Source organism: Carcharodon carcharias, chromosome 4 (genome assembly GCF_017639515.1).
Source record: "Carcharodon carcharias isolate sCarCar2 chromosome 4, sCarCar2.pri, whole genome shotgun sequence".
Lineage (NCBI taxonomy): Eukaryota > Metazoa > Chordata > Chondrichthyes > Lamniformes > Lamnidae > Carcharodon > Carcharodon carcharias.
This window is the reverse complement of record NC_054470.1, coordinates 51,363,932-51,386,796: the sequence shown is the minus strand read 5'-3', so window position 1 is coordinate 51,386,796 and position 22,865 is coordinate 51,363,932. Positions and strand designations below refer to the sequence as shown.

General features: G+C 40.4%; 1 protein-coding gene across 1 annotated transcript in view; it reads right to left on the bottom strand.

The window, feature by feature from the left end:
• Nucleotides 1-22,491, bottom strand: part of LOC121276743 (prolow-density lipoprotein receptor-related protein 1-like) — a 55,929-nt gene extending 33,438 nt beyond the window's left edge. Inside the window, exons 1-11 of the mRNA XM_041185290.1 lie at nt 22,381-22,491; nt 20,319-20,553; nt 15,918-16,037; nt 12,430-12,552; nt 11,531-11,653; nt 9,639-10,007; nt 8,571-8,693; nt 8,375-8,488; nt 790-909; nt 593-718; nt 8-179 (exon numbers count right to left, since the gene is read on the bottom strand). Coding sequence (XP_041041224.1) covers nt 8-179; nt 593-718; nt 790-909; nt 8,375-8,488; nt 8,571-8,693; nt 9,639-10,007; nt 11,531-11,653; nt 12,430-12,552; nt 15,918-16,037; nt 20,319-20,553; nt 22,381-22,491 — 1,736 coding nt within the window. The remainder of the gene's footprint in view (nt 1-7; nt 180-592; nt 719-789; nt 910-8,374; nt 8,489-8,570; nt 8,694-9,638; nt 10,008-11,530; nt 11,654-12,429; nt 12,553-15,917; nt 16,038-20,318; nt 20,554-22,380) is intronic.
• Between the last annotated feature and the right edge of the window lie 374 nt (nt 22,492-22,865).

Genomic DNA, 22,865 nt, shown 5'->3' with positions numbered 1-22,865 from the left:
TACTTACCTGAAAATTGCATGATGGCCCAAGTCAGCCCAGAAGATTCTCTGTTCTGCAATGTCAGCATCCAGTGCTACAGCATTTCTCGGCTGCACAACTACCTGGGTGTACTCACGGTGATGCAGTCCCATTTTCCGAATATCATGACGATTTGTGAAGATCAAGTAAGGCTCTTTGCCTTTAAAAGGGGAAAAAGTCTAATCAAGAACCCTGAAAATGTACTTATGTTGAACTTATATCATAAAGAGCACCATGAACAAAAAAAAATACAAGGACCAGGTAAAAACATGGAATTCTACTTAAATTGGATCAAAATGGATTTGTCTACATTTTTCCTCCACTATTTAATCATGTTTGACATGTATTTATGGGTTGGTGGGTTGACAGTCCTAGTAAAATTAGAAGTCAATATAGTACAGAAGCTGGCCATTTAACTTATGGTGCCTGTGTTGGCTCTTTGAATATACCCCAATAACCCAACAGCCCTACAATTTTCTCCTTTTAAAAAAAGGGGAAAAAATCAAATCCAGCATTTTGTATTCCAGACATTAGTAACAAACTTTAAAATTTGTAATGTTTTTTTTTACTTGCCTATAGCTTTGCAAACTCTATTAGCAGGATCCATGTGATATCCTTCATAACATTCACATTTGTAGCTTCCTTTTAAATTAATACAAATTTGGCTGCAGATTCCAGGACTTTGACATTCATCAACATCTGCAAAAGCATTTTCCATATTAATAAAATGCAAAAATTAAATTCAATAAACAGGACAGAGACAGACTTACCACCACAGGTTCTCTCATCACTTAGCTCAAAACCAGCAGGACAATCACATTCATAGTCAATAAGCAGGTCTCTGCAAATATGAGAGCAGCCTCCATTGTTCACCAAGCATTCATTTAACCCTGTTGAGAAAAACAAGTATTCTTAAAACGTTTCAATCCAACAATACCTCCTTAAGATTGGCTACAGAGTAGACCTAATTATGAGGACCCAGTTATGTAAATCACATGCAAGTTACAATATATGGAAATCTACCCAAATGAAATAAAGTTGGCTCCAGAAAGGAATGTTTTAGGTCACAGTTAGACAATACTTATCACTATGGTCTTCAAGTGGTTATAGAAAGTAGCAGCTATGAATCAAATGGTCATTCAAGATGAATTTATACATTCAAAAATCCTGTAGAAAGTCAATGATCTTCCTTCTATTTATCTTGAGAGCAAACCCAACTTTGTTCCCTTAGATTATTTGACATGTTAAGCAAGAATGCATTTGATGCAAAGAGGACCAAGATGAATCAAACCTTTAGACCATGTCATAAACTAAAGCCAGAAGTGGGTCAGATGGATCTTGCAAAGAAAAGGTCAGATCTTTAACATGGCTTCCCAAGATTGAATATTTAGCCCCATTGCATGTTTACATTGCAATACTAGATGTGCATCAATAATTCCTCCCCCCACTATTTGTTATTGTCAAGTGTAAAAGTATATATAACTAGGATGCAGTGGCCTAGTGGTATTGTCACTAGACTAGTAATCCAGAGACCCCAGTATAATGCTCTGGGGACCCCAATTTGAATCCCACCATAGCAGATGATGCAATTTGAATTCAAAAATCAGGAATTTAAAAATCTAATGACAGCTATGAATCTCTTGATTGTTGTAAAACCACCCTGGTTCACTAATGTCCTGTAAGATGGAAATCTACTCTCCTTACCTAGTCTGGCCTGCATGGCAATTCCAGATCCACGGCAACCCTAAATGGACCTAGGAAATCAGTTTCTCAAGGGCAATTAGGAATAAGACCACAAGATGTAGGAGCAATAGACCATTTGGCCCATTGAGTCTGCTCTACCATTCAATGAGATCATGGCTAATCTGAATAGTCAACTCCACTTTCCTGTCTTTTCCCATAATCCTCATTCCCTTACTGATAAAAAAAAGTCCATCTCTGCCTTAAGTATGTAACAACCCACCCTCTGCAGAAAAGAATTCCAGATTCACTACCTACAGAATTTCCTCATTGGTCTTAAATGGGTGACCCCTTACCAAGATTATGCCCTCTGGTCCTAGACTCTCCCACAAGGGAGAGCAATCTCTCAGCATCTACCCTGTCAAGCCCCTTAAGAATCTTGTGCTGCAATAAGGTCACCTCATTCTTCTAAACACTGATGAGTATAGGCCCAACCTACTCAGCCTCAAGAAAATCCCTCCATACCCAGGATCACCTAGTGACCCTTCTGACTGCCTTCAATGCCAATATATATCTTTCCTTAGATAAGGGGACCAAAACTGTTCACTATTCTAGGTGTGGTCTGATTAGTGCCATGTATAGTTTTACCAAGGCTTCCCTATTTGCATATACCATTCCCTTTGAAATAGAGGTCAACATTCCATTTGCCTTCCCTATTATCTGCTGAACTTGTATGTTAGTTTTTTTTGTGAAACACGTACAAGGACCCCAAATCCATATGTAGCTTTCTGCAGTCTATCTCCATGTAAATAATATTCAGCTCCTCTATTCTTCCTGCCAAAATTCATAACCTTACATTTTCCCACATTACATTCCATATGGCAAGTTTTTGCCCACATTTGTAACCTGTCTATATCCCTCCGAAGACAGTCATCCTCCCCACTTGCCTTCCCACCTATTGGTGTCATTCACAAGTTCAGTGACAATACATTCACTTCCCTCATTGTAAGTAATTGTGGCCCCAGCACTGATCCCTGTGGCACTCCACAGGTTCCCAACCTGAAAATATCCCCATTATACCAACTGTCTATTAGTTTCCCAACCCTCTATCCATGCTAATATATTACCAACATCATGGGCTACCCCCACACCATGGGATCTTACCTTACGTGGCCTTGTACAGAGTGTAGTACCACATCAAACCCCTTTAGGAAATCCAAATATATTACATCTACTGGTTCCCCTTATCTCCTCAAATAATCTAATAAATTTGTTAGGCAGCTTATGGTGGAGCCCACTAGGGAACAGGTAATTCTAGATTTAATGATGTGTAATGATGCAGATTTGATAAGGGAGCTTAAGGTGAAGGAACCCATAGGAAGAAGTAACCATAATATCATAGAATTTACCCTGCAATTTGAGAGGAAAAAGCTGGAATCCGATGTAACGGTATTACAGTTGAATAAAGGCAACTACAGAGGCATGAGGGAAGAGCTGGCCAGAATTGACTGGGAGATGAGCCTAGCAGGAAAGACAATGGCAGGAGTTTCTGGGAATAATTTGGGAGACAGAAAAAATTCATCCCTAGGAAGTAGAAGCATACTAAAAGGGAGGACGAGGCAACCATGGCTGACAAGAGAAGTCAGGGGCAGCATAAAAGCTAAAGAGAAAGCATACAATGGGGGTGAAGAGCAGTGGGAAACCAAGGGATTGGGAAGCCTACAAAGACCAACAGAGGACAACTAAAAAAGAAATAAGGGAGAAAATTAAATATTAGGGTAAGCTAGCCAGTAATAAAAAACTCTTGCAATCTTCTTTTATAAGATATATAAAAAGGGTAAGAGGCAAAAGGTGACATTGGGCCACTGGAAAATGACATTGGAGAAAAGTAGTAGTGGGGAATAAAGAAATGGCAGAGGAACTGAATAGGTACTTTATGTCAGTCTTCACAGTGGAAGACACAAGTAACATCCCCAAAGTTCAAGAGAGTCAGGGAGCAGAGGTGATTATGGTGGCCATTACCAAGGAGAAGGTGCTAGGAAAACTGAAAGGTCTAAAAGGTGGATAAATCACCTGGACCAGATGGATTACACCCAAGTTCTGAAGGAGATAACTAAAGAGATAGTGGAGGCTTTAGTGGTGATCTTTCAGAAAGCACTGGAGTCAGGGAGGGTCCCCAGAGGACTGGAAAATTGCTAATGTAACCCCCTTGTTTAAGAAGAGAGTGAGGTAAAAGATGGGAAATTACAGGCCGATTAGTCCGACCGGTCGTCGATAAGATTTGAGAGTCCATTATTAAGGATGATATTTCAGAATACTCGGAAGTGCATGGTAAAATAGGGCCAAGTCAGCATGGTTTCATCAAGGGGAGGTCATGCCTGACAAATCTTAGAATTCTTTGAGGTAATGAGCAGGTTAGACAAAGGAGAGCCAATGGATGTTATCTACTTGGACTTCCAGAAGGCCTTTTGACAAGGTGCCGCACAGGAGGCTGCTCAGTAAAGATAAGAGCCCATGGTGTTAGAGGCAAGGTACTAGCATGGATAGAAGATTGGCTGTCTGGCAGGAGGCAGAGAGTGGGGATAAGGGGGTCCTTCTCAGGATGGCAGCCGGTAACTAGTGGAGTTCCACAGGGGTCAGTGTTGGGACAAATTTTCACTTTATACATTAATGATCTAGATGAAGGAACTGAGGGCATCCTGGCTAAGTTTGCAGATGATACAAAGATAGGTGGAGGGACAGGTAGTATTGGAGGCAGGGAGGCTGCAGAAGGAATTGGACAGGTTAGGAGAATGGGCAAAGAAGTGGCAGATGGAATACAGCGTGGAGAAGTGTGAGGTCATGCATTTTGGTAGGAAGAATAGAGGCATCGACTATTTTCTAAATGGGGAGAGAATTCAGAAATCTGGAGTGCAAAGGGACTTGGGAGTCCTAGTCCAGGATTTTCTTAAGGTTAACTTGCAGGTTGAGTCAGTAGTTAGGAAGGCAAATGCAATGTTGGCATTTATTTTGAGAGGACTAGAATATAAAAGCAGGGATGTGCTGCTGAGGCTTTATAAGGCTCTGGTCAGACCACATTTAGAATATTGAGCAATTCTGGGCCCCATATCTCAGGAAGGATGTGCTGGCCCTGGAGAGGGTCCAGAGAAGGTTCACGAGAATGATCCCAGGAATGAAAGGCTTAACATGTGAGGAACGTTTGAGGACTTTGGGTCTATACTCAATGGAGTTTAGAAGGATGGTGGGGGGGGGGGGGGAGGAGGAGGAGGAGGAGAGAGGAGATCTGATTGAAACTTCCAGAATACTGAAAGGCCTGGATAGAGTGGATGTGGGGAAGTTGTTTCTATTAGGAGAGACTAGGACCCAAGGGCACAGCCTCAGAGTAGAATAAAGGGAAGACCTTTTAGAACAGAGATGAGGAGAAACTTCTTTAGCCAGAGAGTGGTGAATCTATGGAATTCATTGCCACAGAATGCCGTGGAGGCCGGGTTATTGAGTGTATTTAAGACTGAGATAGATAGGTTCTTGATTGGTAAGGGGATCAAAGGTTACGGGGAGAATGTGCGAGAATGGGGTTGAGAAACTTATCAGCCGTGATTGAATGGTGGAGCAGACCTGATGGGCCAAATGGCCTAATTTCTGCTCTTGTGTCTTATGAAGCCATGTGGATTCCGCTTGATTATATTACACATTTCTAGGTGCTCTATTAGTCCTTTATAATTAACTAACATTTTCCCAATGATGGTTGCTAAGCTAACTAGTCTATAGTAAGCTGTTATTTGCCTCCCTCCTTTTTTTGGATAAGGGTGTTACATTGGCAGTTTTCTAATTCTCTGGGACTTTTCCCAAATCTAAGGATTCTTGGAAGATTACTACTAGTGCATCCACTATCTCTGCAGCTACTTCAACATCCTAGAATGCAACCCATCACATCCAAAGGATGTATCAGTCTTTAGTCCCATTAGTTTCCCTAGTACATTTTCCTTTAGTGGAAATAGCATTTATTTCCTCCTGCTACACACCACCTCTCCCCCCAACCACCCCCCCACCCACCCCCCCACCACCCAATGCCAATTTTAGTATTTTTGCAAATGCTATTATATAGTATCTACTGTGAAACTGATGCAATTTATTCAACTGCTCTGCCTTTCCAGGTTCCCCATTATTCCCCAGCTTCAGTCTAAGGGGCCTATGTTCACTTTGGCCTCTCTTCCTTTTATATTTAAGGAAGCTTCCTTTCAATTTTTATATATTATTTGCTAGTTTACCCTCAAAAAGCTTATTTTCCCCTATTTTTTGGTAATCTTTACTGATTAAAACTTTTCCAAATCCTCTAGCTTACCACTAATCTTTGCCACATAGTATGTTTTATCTTTCAATTTGATACACTCCCCAACTTCCTTTAACTACGATTGGTTTATCCCCTTCCTAGCATCCTTCTTCCTCACTGGGAACTACCTTTGTAGAGTCAAAATATTTTTAAGTGTCTACCATTGTCTGTCAACTACTTTTTCTGCTAAACTCCTTTCCACTCCAGCCAAGTCTCATTCCTTTAATTTGCCCTTAAGGTTTAGCACAGTTGCTTCTGACCCAAGTTTCTCACTCAAACGGAATGATAAATTCTACTATGGTTATTGGTCAGTATTGCCTAAGGGGATCTTTACTCAAATCATTTATTATACCTGCATCATTACATATTGCCAGATCCAAAATTGCTTGATCCCTGGTTGGATCCACAACATTGTTACAAGAAACTGTCCCAAATACCCTGAATTCTTGCTTGTGGCTACCTCTGCCAATTAGATTTTCCCCAATCTACAAGAAGATTAAAACCACCCAGGATTAATATATTGCCTTTTTTAAAAAATGTCCTCTATCTCCTGATTTATTCTGTCCTATAGTATAGCCATTGGGGACCAAAAGATTACTCCCACCCAGTGTGTTCTCCTGGTTATTTCTTACCTCCACCTGTGTGAATTCTACATTTTCCAATCCAAGATTATTTCTTGCTATTGTACTTATTCCATTTGGTACTAACAAAGCTACCCCACATCCTTCCTGCCTGTCCTTTCAAAAAGGAACATACCCCTGAATATTTTAATTCCCAGCTTTGATCTTATAGCCATAAGGACATGCTTACAAGATCATACCTGTTAACCTCTATTTGTGCCATTAATTCTCTTGTTCCAAACACATGCATTTGAGAGCCATTAATTGAGGCTCATTACCCTTCTTCCCCTTTATCCTTATTTTCTGCTTTTTAGTGTTTGTGCAGTCCCTTCTTGTCATGCTGGGTATCGTTACCCAAATAGCTGCCTTGCAATGGGCAACCCTGTCCCATGAATGAATAAAAGTCAAACTACAATTAGAGCATGCCAGGAGCAACTGCCATAAGCTTCTGAAATATTCTTATTTCCTGAGCTTTATGGCCCCTTAGATTCCAAAACACTTCCTCCCCCATTTAAACAATGTTTATTTGGAGCAGAGGCTTATTTTCCTGACTTGAGATTGCCAAGTGATCCAGAAGAGGGAGGTAGTGGTGTGAAATGTTTCCTGAAAGGGAGCCAAATAACTCCAGATGGAGGAGACTTTGCTAACTTCATTAAAACATGCAGTACAGCAATAAGATTGCTAAAGGTTGGAAACACGGGTCAGGCAGCATCTGGAGATACAGATAATGAATTGCATGCTAGCAGGGCTGATGGGGAGAGCAAGGGAAGGAGAAAGACTTGCTCCTTCTTAGCCTGCCCTGCAGCCATAATATGCTGTAGGTGGATTAAGCTGCTCAGTGGGACTTAACCCCTCACTGGGCATGAAGTTTCACCCTTGGGACTACTAGCCAGATTAGCTAGCAGTGCTAAGAACTGAGTGTGTCTGCAACCATTCCCAAGAAGGCAGCCCAACAGATCCTGGAGTGATCCAAGTAGGGTTTGGCCAGCTTGGGTGTTTGAGCAGTTGGGTAGGGAGTATGATCTCGAGGGCTTCCCTGATGCCCAGAGGGTACCCCCTTCCCATCTTTATTAACAGCCTGCCCATGCCAACAGCATTATGTTGTGGCCAGTGTAGAAATTGCCTTGCTAACAAGCTCAGTTGACCCCTAATTATTTACTTATATAATGGTGGGAAGGCAGCCTGCCCACCTATTGTGTTATGGAGGTGAGCTCATGGGTGGGTGGGCTGGACACCTGTCCTATTGTGCCCCCTGAAAACCATACCTGGCAAGGACAAATCAGGCCAATGTTTCAGGTTGATGTCTTTTCATTACTCTTTGCTCCCATTGCTTAGAAAAGTCAGATTCTACTGCTATTGTAGAATCTTTGCATAATATGCTCCATTATTCTACTTTGGATGAGTTTACTTGGCAATTATTCAATCTGATCACTCAATCTTTAATGCAGAAGAAACTCAAGTTGGATAAGTCAGTTTGTCCTGCAATGTCTGATTCTGTATAGACAGGATAAACTTGGAGTAATTCTCCATGCAGAGGAGAACTCCAGTTGACTCAACCAGGAAATAAGTGTTGAACATCAGGGGAGGGATAAATGGTCATACTTAGATCCATGAGTAGTTGGGAATAAAAAGTGTAACATAGTATGACAAATTTAGAAAGCAGAAGACCATTGGTATATTGGGCTCTACAGAAACCCAAGTTCAAGCCTTACAAAGACTACTTACCACATTTGAAGGGTTCATCACTCCAATCTCTACAATCCCATTTATGGTTACACACTTGAGTTATAGCTATGCATTCACCACTTCGGCATTCGAAGTCAGTTGGACTTGTGCATTCTAAAGTTAAAAGAAAGCTGTTTAGAATGAGCAACTTCAAAAGCAGTTCAAAATTTAACTGCACTTGCAATTATGCACCTACCTTTCTTGCAATTGGCTTCATCACTAGCATCAGAACAGTCTGCAAATTCATCACATATCTTGCTCCTAGGAATGCAATTACCATCACCACATTGGAAGTGATCTGGTCTACATGCTTGAGGAGCTAAAGTCAATTCAAGTTTTCAATCCATTAGAAATAGTATAAAGCAGCCATAACATTTACCTACAAAATTTAAATGTAGCATGAAACACAAACAATCCACTAGAATATACTCTGTTTAAGCAGATTGTATAATCTTAGCATGACCCAAGTGGGTACCTTTTCACCTTTTTATAAAATGTGGGACAGAAACATCTATACTAAGTTGTAAAATTTGGACTTTCGCAGAGTTGTATATAAGTCCACCTGTTGCAAGTTTCAAAAGGCATCTTGTTTGCATTAAACAATGTTAGATTGGGATCATATGTAGATGAAAGTGACAATTAAACCAAGAACTACATGTATAATAGTAAATGCCAATTTGAGAAAATGAAATTCTTTCACTCTCCAGGAATGTAAACCCTTTGGAAACCTCACTGGATGGGATAAAGGTGGAAGATAACCTTCTAGCCTGTTGCAGGATGAGAAGATGAGGTGTAACAAGATTTTCTCTACAAGCATTAATGCAAAGCATTCCACAGTTAGGCTTACTGATGCCTGGGAAGGCTATGCATTCAAACCCTATTCCAGGAGGTGGACTAGAATCAAGGCAGACACTTGAGGATATCTATATTTGAAATCGTATTAAAGAATGTTTCAAAAGGTCCCACTGCATTGTTTAAAGACCAGGAGAGTTCAGTGTTGTCTCAAGTCAACATTTATTTCACAGCAAGTTGTGACTTCAATAACTGGCTATTTCAAAAAGAACTCATTGGCTATGAAGAACTTGAGCAGGGAAAAAAAAAAAAATACATATCCTCAGTCTTATTAGACTGGTCATTTAAATGTCTGCCCAGAAAGCTAGATGGACTATTGGACAGTTCACTTGTTCTCTCCTAGGAGGATTAGTCAATTTAGAAAATTTGAAGAAATTTAGCCTACTACAAGTTTAAAATATAGACTACTTACGGCAGTTAACTTCATCACTTCCATCTTTGCAATCATTATCTCCATCGCAGTACCAGCGATGATTGATGCATTTGCCAGAATTACATAGGAACTCACTGGGAGAACAGGTCACAGGAGGAAGCGTATGCCCACAGTGTTCTGGAGATTCATCAGATTGGTCAGCACAGTCAATGTTGTCATCACACACCCAATTCAAGGGGATACATTCTGAACTGTTGCATTGGAACTCATGAGTGTGACAAATAGATTGAGCACAACCTTTTTCGTCACTTCCATCACCACAGTCATCTTCACCATTGCAGATAAATGTTTTGGAAATACATCTGCCATTGGAGCAAGTAAACTCAAGTATACTGCAAATCAAAGTGCCTGAAAAAGAGATACCAATTTTAGAGCAGGTTAAAAAATGGATTAGACCCAAGGTTTGAATGCACAAACCATGTACTCTGATATAGTACATTGAGTGTTACTCAATATATCAATCTATTGACGTACAAGTGGAAGTGAACACTTGTTCTATACTGAGAAGTTATACCTACAGCAGAGAATGAGAGGTGGAATAACTCTCCATCAAGGGAAACTAGATGTTAAAAACAACCTCTTTATTCTGCATTCACTCACCTCTTCCAACATTCCAAAGTCATGGCCTACTCCTTTCAATTTGACTGCTCTGGGATACAGCTCTGACATTCACTATAAAAGTCAGACAATTTCTTACATTCTTTAATTCTATGGATTTTCCCTCTTAAAAAAGATATCTCCACCACAGATGGCAATGGCAACTAAACACCACTTTAGGCCAATTAAGGATGGGCAATAAATGTTGGCTTAACCTGTGATGCCCACATCCCATGAAAGAAAAATCCAAAGCAAACCATAACTAGTTCAAAGAAAACATCAAATGAACACAAGCATAAAGACAGGCTTTGAATGAAGCAATATTGAGGGGGTGGTAGTAGTAATGCTGGACTAGTAACCCAGAGTCCCAGTTAATGCTCTGGGAACATGGGTTCAAATCCCACTACAGTAGCTGGTGGAATTTGAATTCCGTTAATAAATTTGAAATATAAAGCTTGTTTCATGGTCATCATTACTAAGGCTATTATTGGGTTTTTAAATAACATTCTGGTTCCCAATATCCTTTAGGGAAGGAAATCTGCAATCCTTACTTGTCTGACCTACTTGTGACTTCAGACCTCAATGGTGAGTAGACTCTTAACTGCCCTGAAATGGGCTAGCAGGCACTCAATTTGGGGCAATTATGAATGGGCAACAAATGCTGGCCTGGCCAGCAATTCCCACATCATGAAGAGATACAATATATTGGTCTAGGTATATATTGGTCTAGGTATGGTTATTGAGGAGAGAAAAAAAATGGAATTCAGCCTAATGAAAGTGACAAATTTGATACTAGGTGACATTAGCAGAATAAAAATAAATTACTCCAGAGCAGTTAAACTTCTGTGTACTGGGACCTTTGATATGGTTTGCTTTTAGAAAGTGACAAATTTAAGGAAATTGAACTCAACTTATGCTGGAAAGGAACCCAAGAAAAGTTTACAAAATGAACATCATTGTCAAGGTATGGACATAATTGGCTGGATTTATGAAAGTACCTTTTGTCAAGTGCTCTTTATTGAAAGAAAAGTTTTTTTAAAAAATCAGGTATCAAAAATATTTAATGTTGGATCTAGTGTTCTTTTAGACAAAACTAAAAAGAGCTCAATGCTGGAGCATAAGTATAAACTTGTGCAAATAATTTTACAACAGCCAATTCCTACTGTCAGATTACACTGTTGTTTACACCATATTAATTCAAAGTTTTGTTCCTCCAATTATGATCTTGTCTTCAAGTGTTAGCCAAAAGTTGGTTCCAGATAGAATTAACCTACCACAGTTCTCTTCATCACTACCATTGTCACAGTCTGCTCCTCCATCACATTTCCAAGAAGCAGGAATACACTGAAGAGACCCAGGACCACAGCTTATTTCATCTAAGTGACATATTCTTGCATCTGAACAAGAGATATTTAACATTAGTTAAGGAAGTTTAGAGGCAGAATTTAGTGGTAAGTATACATATGCAAAACTATCCTTCCTAATGAGCTTTAAAATGTTCATGAATGTGAATTAGAGATTACACACCAACTTCCAGGAAGCCCCAACACAACTTGGATTGGTTTAATTACTGCAAGTAAAATAAAAGTTGTCATGAGACCACCCACTACAGTTCTTCTGTATCCTTGCTGACTCAATATTAGACAAATTTATATAATACCATTGTATATGATAATATTTTTTGAATATACTTTAAATGTTTTTCTGGATATTAATTTCCCACTGCATAAGCACCTAAGATTGATGTAGTTATAGTCATTAGTTTACTTACACAAAGCAACAAAACCTGTAGCTGCACATGAAGTCTCAAAAACAGATGTGCACTAAGCATGGGCAGCAACATACAATGTGAAAATACATAAAAGGTTATGCTAATGAAGCAACTGGTCAAAAATATATCAAGCTGTCGTGCTACTGCATTAAACTCAAATGGATGTATAGGTAGCTAGTTTTAGCTCCACTATGAAGAAAGAAGTAGGCATGGAATTGAAGTAGATCAGCTATGATGTTATTGAATAATGGAGCAGATACAAAGCAACAATATGGTCTATACCTATTAGATGAAGAATCAAGAATCATTCCAAAATGCAACTCTCAGCATAGGCAAGATAAATGGTGATTAAAGGAATGAACAGGATCAAGATTCATCAATTTCTCCCTAATCAATACTTACAACAGATATCTGGACTTTCATCTGATCCATCCTCACAATCAGATGTGCCATCACACTGCCATTTATTTGGCACACAATGTCCACTATGGCAAACAAATTCTGAAGTTCCACAGGTGATCTTACCTGGGGAAAGAATAACTATTACATACAGCTCCTCACCTATTTCAAGCAATTCTTAGAAATACTAACCCTGCACCATGAGGGCAAATAGTCAATAGCTGATCTGGTCCACAAGATGTACAGAATACTAAAGGATATTCTCCTTTTACTAAGCTCATTGGAGAGATTTCCACTGTTCAAATTTTATATTGCCCAGCTTCAATTGTGCCAAGGTTCCAGAATTTGAAGTGACAGTTTTTCCATAAAAATTACATCTGGAGTAATTTAGACTGTTACTGGAGATGAAAGTCTTCAGTCAATTTAAATCAATGGTTATAGCTGAGGCCATTCATCTCCATGCAATTCTGAAAGAGCAACTATTCCCCCATAACCCTACAAATCTGATTATCCAATTTCCTTTTGAAAACCAAAATTGAATGCACCTCCCCCCAACAAGGCACTCAGGTAGCAATTCTAACCACCCGCTGCAAAGAGGTTTCCTCATGTCATCATTGGTTCTTTTGCCAGTCACCTCACCTCAAATCCATATCCTCTGACACTTGACCCTTCTGGTCAACAGCAGCAGTTTCTCCCCATCTGTTCAGAACCCTGTATCAAATCTCCTCAACTTTCTCTTCAAGGAGAGAACATCTTCTCCAATCCATCCAGGGTCCCTCATCCCCAGAACTTACTCAATCTTCTGTGCACCCTGATACCTTCAGATCCTTCCTATAGTGTGGTGAATTGAATACTGAGGATTTACTAGTCTTATAGAAAACTCACCATAATCTCCTTACTTTTGTATTCATATGCTTTATTGCTAAAGCCTAGCATTACATGCAGCTTCTTAATGTACCCCCTCACCTTAAGCAGTTTGTATACTTAGGTCCTTTTAGAATTATATTTAGTTTTTGTTGCCTCTTTGAATGAGAAAGGTATTACTTTTGCATATCCCTGCAAGAAATTCTGCCATGTGTCCACCCATTCTGCCAGCCTATCACTACACTTCAAGTTTTGCATCACCCACAAATTGAAATTATGCTCTGCACACCCAAATCTAGGTTATGACAACAAGCAGTGGTCCTAGTGCACACCTCAGGGAATCCTCACTATGTACACCTGCTTCTAATCTGAAAAAACACTTCACCACTCACCAGCTTCAAATCCATGCTGCTTCTATCCCTTTTATTTCATAGGCTTTGACAAGCTGGTCATATGGTACACTATCACACATTTGGAAGTCCCTGTACACAAAAATTGCCCCAAAATTCAAATCTAATTAAACATGATTTTAACAAACCTATGTTGGCTTTCCTTACATTTGTTCAAGTGACTGTTATGTCATGTTGGATAGTTGATGGCTTTTAGAAACAAGGTTAAATTGAGTTGTCTGTAGCTGCTGGGTTATCCTTGCCATTTTGGATCAGGGTGTAACACTTGCAATTCTCCAGTCCTCTGGTACAACCTAATCCTCCTGGAATGCAGGGACGATTTTGGTCAGTGTCTCTAAAATTTCCACCCTGGCTTCCCTCAATGTCCTCAGATGCATTAATGCAGTCCTGGTGACAAAATGTAAGTACAACCAGCCTTTCTAATACCCCTTATCAATTGTTACCACATCTAGTCTATCAACTATTTTTCTTTCACTTATTTTGGCAGTATAATCTTCCTCCTCAAAGAGACCCATGCGTCCTTTACCATAGGTAACCTAAACTTGACCCATCCTCCAATGGTCCCCTAACAACACTTGACTCACTTCATTCCTAGAACCAGCAATGCTTCTTTTTTGGGGGCCAGAAACCTCTCCCAATTACACTTCCAAAAAGTCTTCCTGTCTTGCCTTTTTACACTACAACAATCTCGGTCCATGTTAGACCAAACTCACCCCCCCACCCCCCTCCAAAAAAAAAAAAACTCTAGTTGTTGTACCCTTAATTTCCTTGAAAGTTTTCATACACCTTTCCCACTAGTTGATGGGCTATAGAAAACACCCAGCAGTGTAGTGGTACTGCTAGTTATTTCCCCCCCCAAAAAAATCAAAAAGTCTCCTAGAGGGATCAAGAACATTCTCTCCAGCACAGTAGCAATAATTAAAGGATAATATTGCCACCTTTTTCCTGAAGCACTTATATCCAGGAATATTATCCAGTCCTGCCTTTTCAGCTAGGTCTATATTATCACCACCACCCCATTGCACCCCACCCCCTCATCTGCAGCTCAATCTTATGTTTTGTACATACATGCACAGTAGATCTAATATGCATTTTATGGCATCCCTTTTTGGTTCTACTTAATGTTTCACTATTTTAGTTAAGTGCTCCAGAGAGATGCACAAAGCAAAGATTATGCTCTGTAGAGCAATGGAGGGAATAGGAAACTCATGGGGTAAAACATCGAGGGGTTTAAAAATAGGAGGAGGAGGAATGGTTTCCACTGTCAGGTGGATTATAGCCTTACATTTTAAGTAATGACAAAAAAAGTGTTTGAGGAAGCAGAATTAATATTAAAACAGAATGAAATAAGTACTTCTAAAAAGGAAAAACATTGCAGGACTGTGGGGAAAGAGCTGGGAATGGGATTGATTGAATAGCTCCAAGAGCTGGCACAGACATGGGGCCAACTGGCCTCTTTCTGGGCTGTATGATTTATGGCCAATTATAGGTTTTTACAGAGCCTTAAAGAATTAGTAATTGGTCTGTGGTAACTTAGTAAACAGTGTTAGATGAATTTTATGTCATGCATGACTAGCACAGTTTACCACATGCAAGTGTTATGTACTTTGTTTCACTGTCACCATCATGCATACAATGGTCAGTACCATAGGTATGGTAGTATTAAAAAGGTACAAGATTGCTTAATTTCCCTGCATAAATATGGAATACCATCCTCTAGAAAGACTTCTCTATACAAAAAGCCAATGTGCTGCAGACTAATCATACTACATGCATTCATGTGGCTTGCCAGAATATATATTGTAGTGTTCTCTTTAGATAGAAATTGCCCAAATTACTGTAATGACTGGAGATTGAAGTATATACTAGCAAACATCTGATTGTTGATTTCCAAAAACCACTCTTCCCCACTCATCTGATGCATTTCTCAAGGCAACTGGACAACTTACTGACCTCTCCCAATTCTACTACCAATTGTTTAGGTTTCATGAGATGTTAATGTGTTTTAAGTCATGGATGCAAGATTTGCTTGTTACCTCCTGCCTATTTACTCAGATTGAATAAGACTACAAAAGTCCTAATGGTTGTAGAGGTGGAGTTATAATCTCCATTTCTATGAGCCAATTTTGTCTGTTGCACCTCTCCCTCCCCCTCCCCCCACTGGAACTCAGGCCCCAAATGCAAAGATCCATTCTGGCACACAAGTCAGTTACTTACCACAGTCATCTTCATCACTACCATCAGTACAGTCATCATCGCCATCACATTTCCACAGTGACGGCACACAGCGTCCATTTTTGCACCGAAACCATGGTGCATCACAGGAAGCTTTTAAGTCTTCAAAAAGAAGCAAAAAGATCTTGAACTATAAACAGCTAGTTAGGAAGCTAACTTAACTCTTGTTGGTTAGGCCATTTCTTTTTCAATGAAATCTGAATCTATTATGTATATTAAATAGATATCCCTTTGCTCCAAAGGTTACATATTTGTCAAGTCCTTATGAGCAGCTTTAATATCTGGAGTTATTTCACAAGAGCTGAATTCTAGGGGAGACAAGAGAGTGTGGCACAAAGGATCCTCAGTAAAATAATGAATTTACACACAGCAAATTCCAACCAACATTAATAGGATAATGATCAGATAATCTGTTTTAGGTGGCATTGGCTCAGAGATAGGTGCTGAGCTGGACAGAGCACCACTGCCCTCTCAGCCAACAGTATGAAATCAGAGATTCAGCATCACATCCAAAAGACATTATGGCACTTCATCAATAGTGCCAACCTAGATTGAGAGATCACAAGGGGGGAGTTTGAACCCAAAACCTTCTATCTTGACACTGCCACTGGTTAGAGGTTGACTTGTTTCAATTGCAGGAGGCAACACCAATAGCAGCTCCTTAATTATTGCCCACTTAAACAAATTTACAACCTATAATTTGCACAGTTTAGTGCTACACCAGCAATATGGCAAGTATGATTTCATTCTTCTGATACGTGAAGAAGACTATTGAACATTAATGTTTACTAGGAAGCAATAAAGTGCTTATTTGTGAAGTAAAGGTTTTGCCATTGCCACAATGGCCAGGCCAAGGGCACAGGCACCCAGTTAAAATAGAGATAAGGAGCTAAGGAGGAATTTCTTCTCAGGATAGTGAATCTGTGGAATTCTTTACCGCAGAGGGCTGTAGAGGCAGGTTATTAAGTACACACAAGGCCAAGATAGACAGGTTTTTAAATCAGTAAGAGAAAAAAAAAGAGTCAAGGGGAAAAAGGCAGGAAAGTCGAGTGGAGGATCATCAGATCAGCCATGATCTCATTGAATGGTGGAGCAGACTTGATGGGCCAAATGGCCTTCTTGTGCTCCTACATCTTATGATTTTAAAGCCAATTCAGAAATCGAGTCAATTGACTTATTCCCTGGCAACTACTGACTGCAGCAATACAAACTTGAAAGTTGGAATAACACTGAACTTGATCAAAAGTAAGACTAACAAAAGTGCATAGTTAAAAGTTAAGTGTTAGCTACTACCAGCTTTCGGTTGAATGGAAGAAGTTGGGTGAGCCGAAATGGCATGTTCTAAACAAGGATTTTGATTAACTGCGAAAAGCCCTTCCTAAAAGCTGCTCGTTTTGTTCTGCAGGTGGGTTATTAAATTTTAGTGTTTTTGGGGTGGAACTGATGACAAACTAAAAAGGTGATTACTTGCATTAGGAGTTTTACAGAAGCCGGGGGTGGGGGAGTGGTGGAAATCAATATTTTAGTCCGTTTTGGATTAAAGGCATTGGAACATAATCCGATATTTTATTCCACATGGGTTATAAATTATGCTCCCTCCCCTTACTTCCCACACAGTAAAGGCTTTAAGTTCTAAACTACAACCTCCATAGACTAATTCCATAGCCTGGAAATAATAGTTACATTACTCACCATTTGCGAATCTGTTCGGATTTAAACATGCTACTAACTGTAGCAACAAGGCTGCGTGAAGAGGAATCATATCACACCTTGAAGCAAGAACAGGAACCCAAAGTTTGCTTCCTCTATTACTCTAACTATACTAAAATAGACAAAAACATATATCGAGCTATTGTGGCGACTGGCTTTTATATCACATTTCCTTTGTAGTCGGAATAATAGATTGCACAATGAGTGCCTCCAAACCCAATTACCTTATTAACTAACAGCAGGGTAAATCCGGACCTGTCGCTATATCCAGATGGCTGATTAGAGTCGGACTAATTAATGATGATCGGTTAACCGGTCTCACCAATAATTCCATAATGAAGGTTCTCTAAGAAAGACAAAAACAAAAATACTTGGAAAAAACTCAGCAGGTCTGGTATCTTAGTGTCCTCTAAAGAAGGTTTAACTCACGAACTATTAAATGCAATCCCACCCGACAGTCACTTGAATGTTTCGTATCTGTGGTAGTGAGGGTAACTCTAAATTGAAAATTCAGCTCCGAAAGAGACAAACTTCTAAGGAGCTCAAGGATAAAATGGCTCAAAGTCAACTTCTCGAACATCTTGAGGTTATTTATGATATAGAACTAATTAGAACTGAAGTAATTCCTTAAAATGAATGTATTTTTATGATTTTTTAAAAAAAATTGATGTTTAACCACTTTCATGCATTGCTTCTCACCATGAACTAGAAAATTGCATTGACTTTGTTTCCAATTTCCACCCTTCTCTCACCTTCACCTTTGTTTCAAGCACACATCCTCTCACTCCATCCCCTCTCTTCTAGGATCATGATAGGGTCCCCCTTGTCCTCACTTTCCACCCTACCAGCCTATATATTGAATGGATCACCTACTGTCATTTCTACCATCTCTGCTGTGATGCCACCAAACACATCTTCCCCTCTCTTCCTTTCAGTATTCTGGAGGGACTGCTCCCTCCACGACGCCCTGGTTCAATCCTCAGTCACCCCCAATGCCCCTCCATTTCCTACAGCACCTTTCCATACAAGCACAGGAGAAGCAATACCTGTGCTTTTACCACCTTCTGTCATCATTCAGGCTCCCAGGTGAAACAGTGATTTAGTTGTACTTCTTTCAATTTAGTCTATTGTATTTGCTTTTCATGACGTGGCCTCCTCTAAACTGAGGACATTAAATGCAAACTGGGTGACTGAACACTTTAGTCTGCAAATGTGACCCCACGGTTCCAGTTGCTTGTCACTTTAATTTCCACCTTGCTCCCTCTCTGACTTTATCCTTGGCCTGCTGTAGTATTCCAATGCAATTCAATGCAAGCTTGAGGAATAGCACCTCATCTTTCGACTCAGCACCACATTGCCTTCTGGGTCTAACATTGAATTCAATAATTCAGATCATAACTTGTTCTATGTGGGTTTTTTTGTTAGTTTCGTCTTGTTTCTGTTATTTCCTTCTATCGGGTCGCTTTGCTCAGCAAGTACGGTTGCATGCCTATCTACTGGTGAGTGAGTTGGTAAACAAAATACTGCAGATGCAGAGACCAATGTAAGATGAAGCACATGCTGTTTATTAACACAAGTAACGAGCACTAACACATGCGTGCTTCTCAAACCAGACCCTATTCTAAACTACTAGTTAACGTTGTAGCACATGCCACACAGCAATTGATAATGCCATCACGTGGTCACTTTGCTCACATTCTCTTAAAGGTGCGTTGCACCTCAAATTATCACATCCCTACCGCTTTACTCTAAAGTACAATTTACAATCTTTATAATATATCAACTATTTACATAAATAAACTATTTACAAATTCATTCTCTCTGGAGGCTTCTTCAAATGTGTTGAACATCGTAGTTCTATGACTTTGGATGGTTTATCTAAGGCCTTCCTCTCAGGAGTCATCTGTCCACTAGACTCTCCAATAGGAACCTATAAGTTTGTTTCTTCGACTCCCTCAGGCTCACCAATCCTACAGTCACTTCCAAACCAAGTGGAGTTCCTTCCACATGTGGTGTAGACTCCAATGGGAATTCTTGGCGCATCCTTTCTTATAGGTCTGTTTCCCTTTTCCTGAGGTGATCTACTTGTCTCCTAATTACCTGACCTTTGACCAATATATGACAGGGAAGGAGTCCTGTCACAGCATTAACTTCACCTGATAGGTATTTGGGCCCATCTCCAAAGTTCTTTGCAAAAACTGTGTCTCCAACAGTGAAGTTCCTTTCATGGCTCTGGTAACCGTGACCGTTTCTCTGGGCCTCCTGACTTCTCTCTACCCTGCCCCCTCAATTCGGCCTTATGAGACTCAAACATGTTCTGAGACGTCTCTTCATCAATAACTCTGCAGGGGCAATACCGGTGGTCGTGTGTGTCATAGTCCTATAGCTGAGTAGAAAACATGATATGCTAGTTGCAATAGAGTCTCCATCCAGTTTTTTCATTCTGGATTTGAAAGTCTGGACTGTCCTCTTGGCCATACCACTGGATGCAGGGTGGCATGGCGAGGTCTTAACATATGTTATGCCATTGAGACTTATAAATCTTTGGAATTCCCCGTTGATGAATGCTGTTCCATTATCAGATACTATTATCTCTGGCAACCCGTGTATCGTAAAACTCTGACGCAATCTGTCTATGGTGGCGGCAGATGTGGGTGATCTCACCTCATATACATCCATCCACTTCAAATGTGCGTCTATAATCAAGAGGAACATTGTGCCCAAAAAAGAGGCCCCACGTAGTCAACATGGAGGTGGACCCATGGCTTTCCTGGCCATTCCCAGGGATGCGATCGAGCAGAAGGTGGCAATTTCTGTATGTTGGCACTGTATGCAGTTCTTGACTAAGTTTTCGATTTCTGTATCCATCACTGGCCACCATAAGTAACTGTGCGCCAACATTTTCATTCTAGGGATATTAGGGTGAGCACTATGCAATTCGGTCAATAATTGCTCTCTTCCTCTCGGAGGCACAATGACTCTCGCTCCCCACAGCAAGATGCCATCCTGGCAGTTGAGCTCGTATCTCCTATTAAAATAGGGTTTAAATTTGTCAGACTTTGGCTCATTAGACCATCCCTGCAAGACTTGTCCCCTTATGTGAGACAAAACTGGATCATGGTCTGTCTACTTTCTTATTTCTTTTGCATGTACTAGTGATGAATCCAGAAATTTTAATAGCAAGACAAGGTCTTGAAGTATTGGGATGTTCACATTGCTGTCTTTTAGAGGTAATCGGCTCAGTGGGTCGGCATTTGCAATCTGGCTTCCCAGCTGGTGGATAAAAGTATATTCGTAAGCAGCTAGAATCAATGCCCACCTTTGGATGCGAGCTGAGGCAATTGGGAGTATTGCCTTACCTCCCCCAAACAAGCCAGGTAGTGGCTTGTGATTGGATACAATGGTGAAGTGGCAACCATCAATGTATTGGTGTAAGTTCCTAACATCAAATACAATGGATAAGCCTTATTTCTCTATTTGTGAGTATTTTTGTTTTGCAACACTGAGTGTTCTTGAGATGTAAACATTGGGCCATTCAGAGCCATCCGCTATCCGGTGGGAGAGTACTGCGAGTACTGCTCCTACTCCATAAGGGGCTGCATCACAGGTCAAAATGAATTCTCTCTTTGGGTTGAAATGTACCAACAGGGCCGATGAATGTAGCAACTACTTTCCTGTAAAAGCCTGTTGTTGTGGAGCTTGCCAAGCTTACTTGTGGTTTTTCTTGAGTAAACCGTATAATGGAGCCAGTACTGTTGATAAATTGGGGAGAAAACGGCCATAATTGTTAATCATCCCCAAGAAGGACTTGAGTTCTATAGCGTTTCTCGGTGCTGGCGCACCACGAAAGCTCTCACCTTGTCTTCTGGGTGAAGGCCCTATGAGTCAACCCTATGACCTAGGTAAACCACTTCTTTTGCTTGGAAGATACAATTCTTCTCTTTTCAAATGTACTCCAACTTGTGAGAAATGCTTCAATACCTCTTCCAGGTTAGCCTGGTGTTCCTCATCAGTTAATCCTGTTATGAGATAAACCACAACATGGGGCAGTCCTTGAAGTAAATTTTCCATAGTCCATTGGAAAATGGCACAAGCTGATGAGACTCCAAAGGGTACCCTGGTATATTGGTATAACCCCTTATGTGTGTTGATAGTCACAAAATCCCAAGAGACCTTTTCTAACTCGACTTTCTGGTAAGCATGGTTCATGTTGAGTTTCATATATCCGATTCCCCCTGCCAGGTTGGAGTACAATTCATCAATTTTCAGAATAGGATGCCTGTCAAGTCTGGCCACTTTATTAACGGTCAACTTGTAGTCCCTGCATATTCACACACTCTGGTCAGGCTTTAATACTGGAACTACGGATGCTGCCCATTCAGAAAATTGTACAGGTTGTAAGACTCCCAACCTTTCCAGCCTGTCTAATTCGACATCAACTTTTTTTCATAATGCATAGGGGACTGGCCTCACCATCAAGAATCTGGGGGATCCGTGTGGATTTTAGCTTGCAGCCCCTGAGTCTTCCCAAGCTCTTCCCTGAGAATGGAGGCATATTTCCATAACAATTCTTGCAGCTCTTTCATTCTGAGTTGAAAAATCTCAGTCCACTCCAACTTTATTTCCTTAAGCCAGTTCCAACCAAGTAGACCTGGACCCTTCCTTGCTACCACTATCAGGGTAAATTAACAGACTGATTTCCATACAGTACAAGAACCTTGCATATTCCTCTTACTGGCATGTCTTCATCTGAATTTTCTAGATTTAATGAGTGGTCTCCTTCATTCAGATATTTGAACGTATGTTCCCCTATAACTGCGGTGGATGGCCCGGTATCCACTTCCATTCAGAGGGGTTTCCCATTGCCTTCCTCTGTCATGTAGATTGGCTCTGTTTTACTCATTTTTAAGTTGTATAGTGAGTAAATATCTGACTCTGTTTCTTCCGGTTCCTCTATTATGTGAACTTCACGATTTCTACCTTTCTGCTTAATCCTGTGTTTTAATCTGTCTTTACAATATAGCATAACGCGCCCATTACGATGGCTTTTTGATTTCTTTAAATTGTTGTTCGCTTGCAGGCTCTCTGGTTCCATTTCTGCCATTAATAATGTGGGTTTTCTCTTTTAAACCATTGCTTTTTGCTGGTCTGTTAATGGTGGCTGTTTCCCGCCTTTCCGCGGAGCCCCGCGCTTCCGCACCATTTCTAACTGGTGCTTCC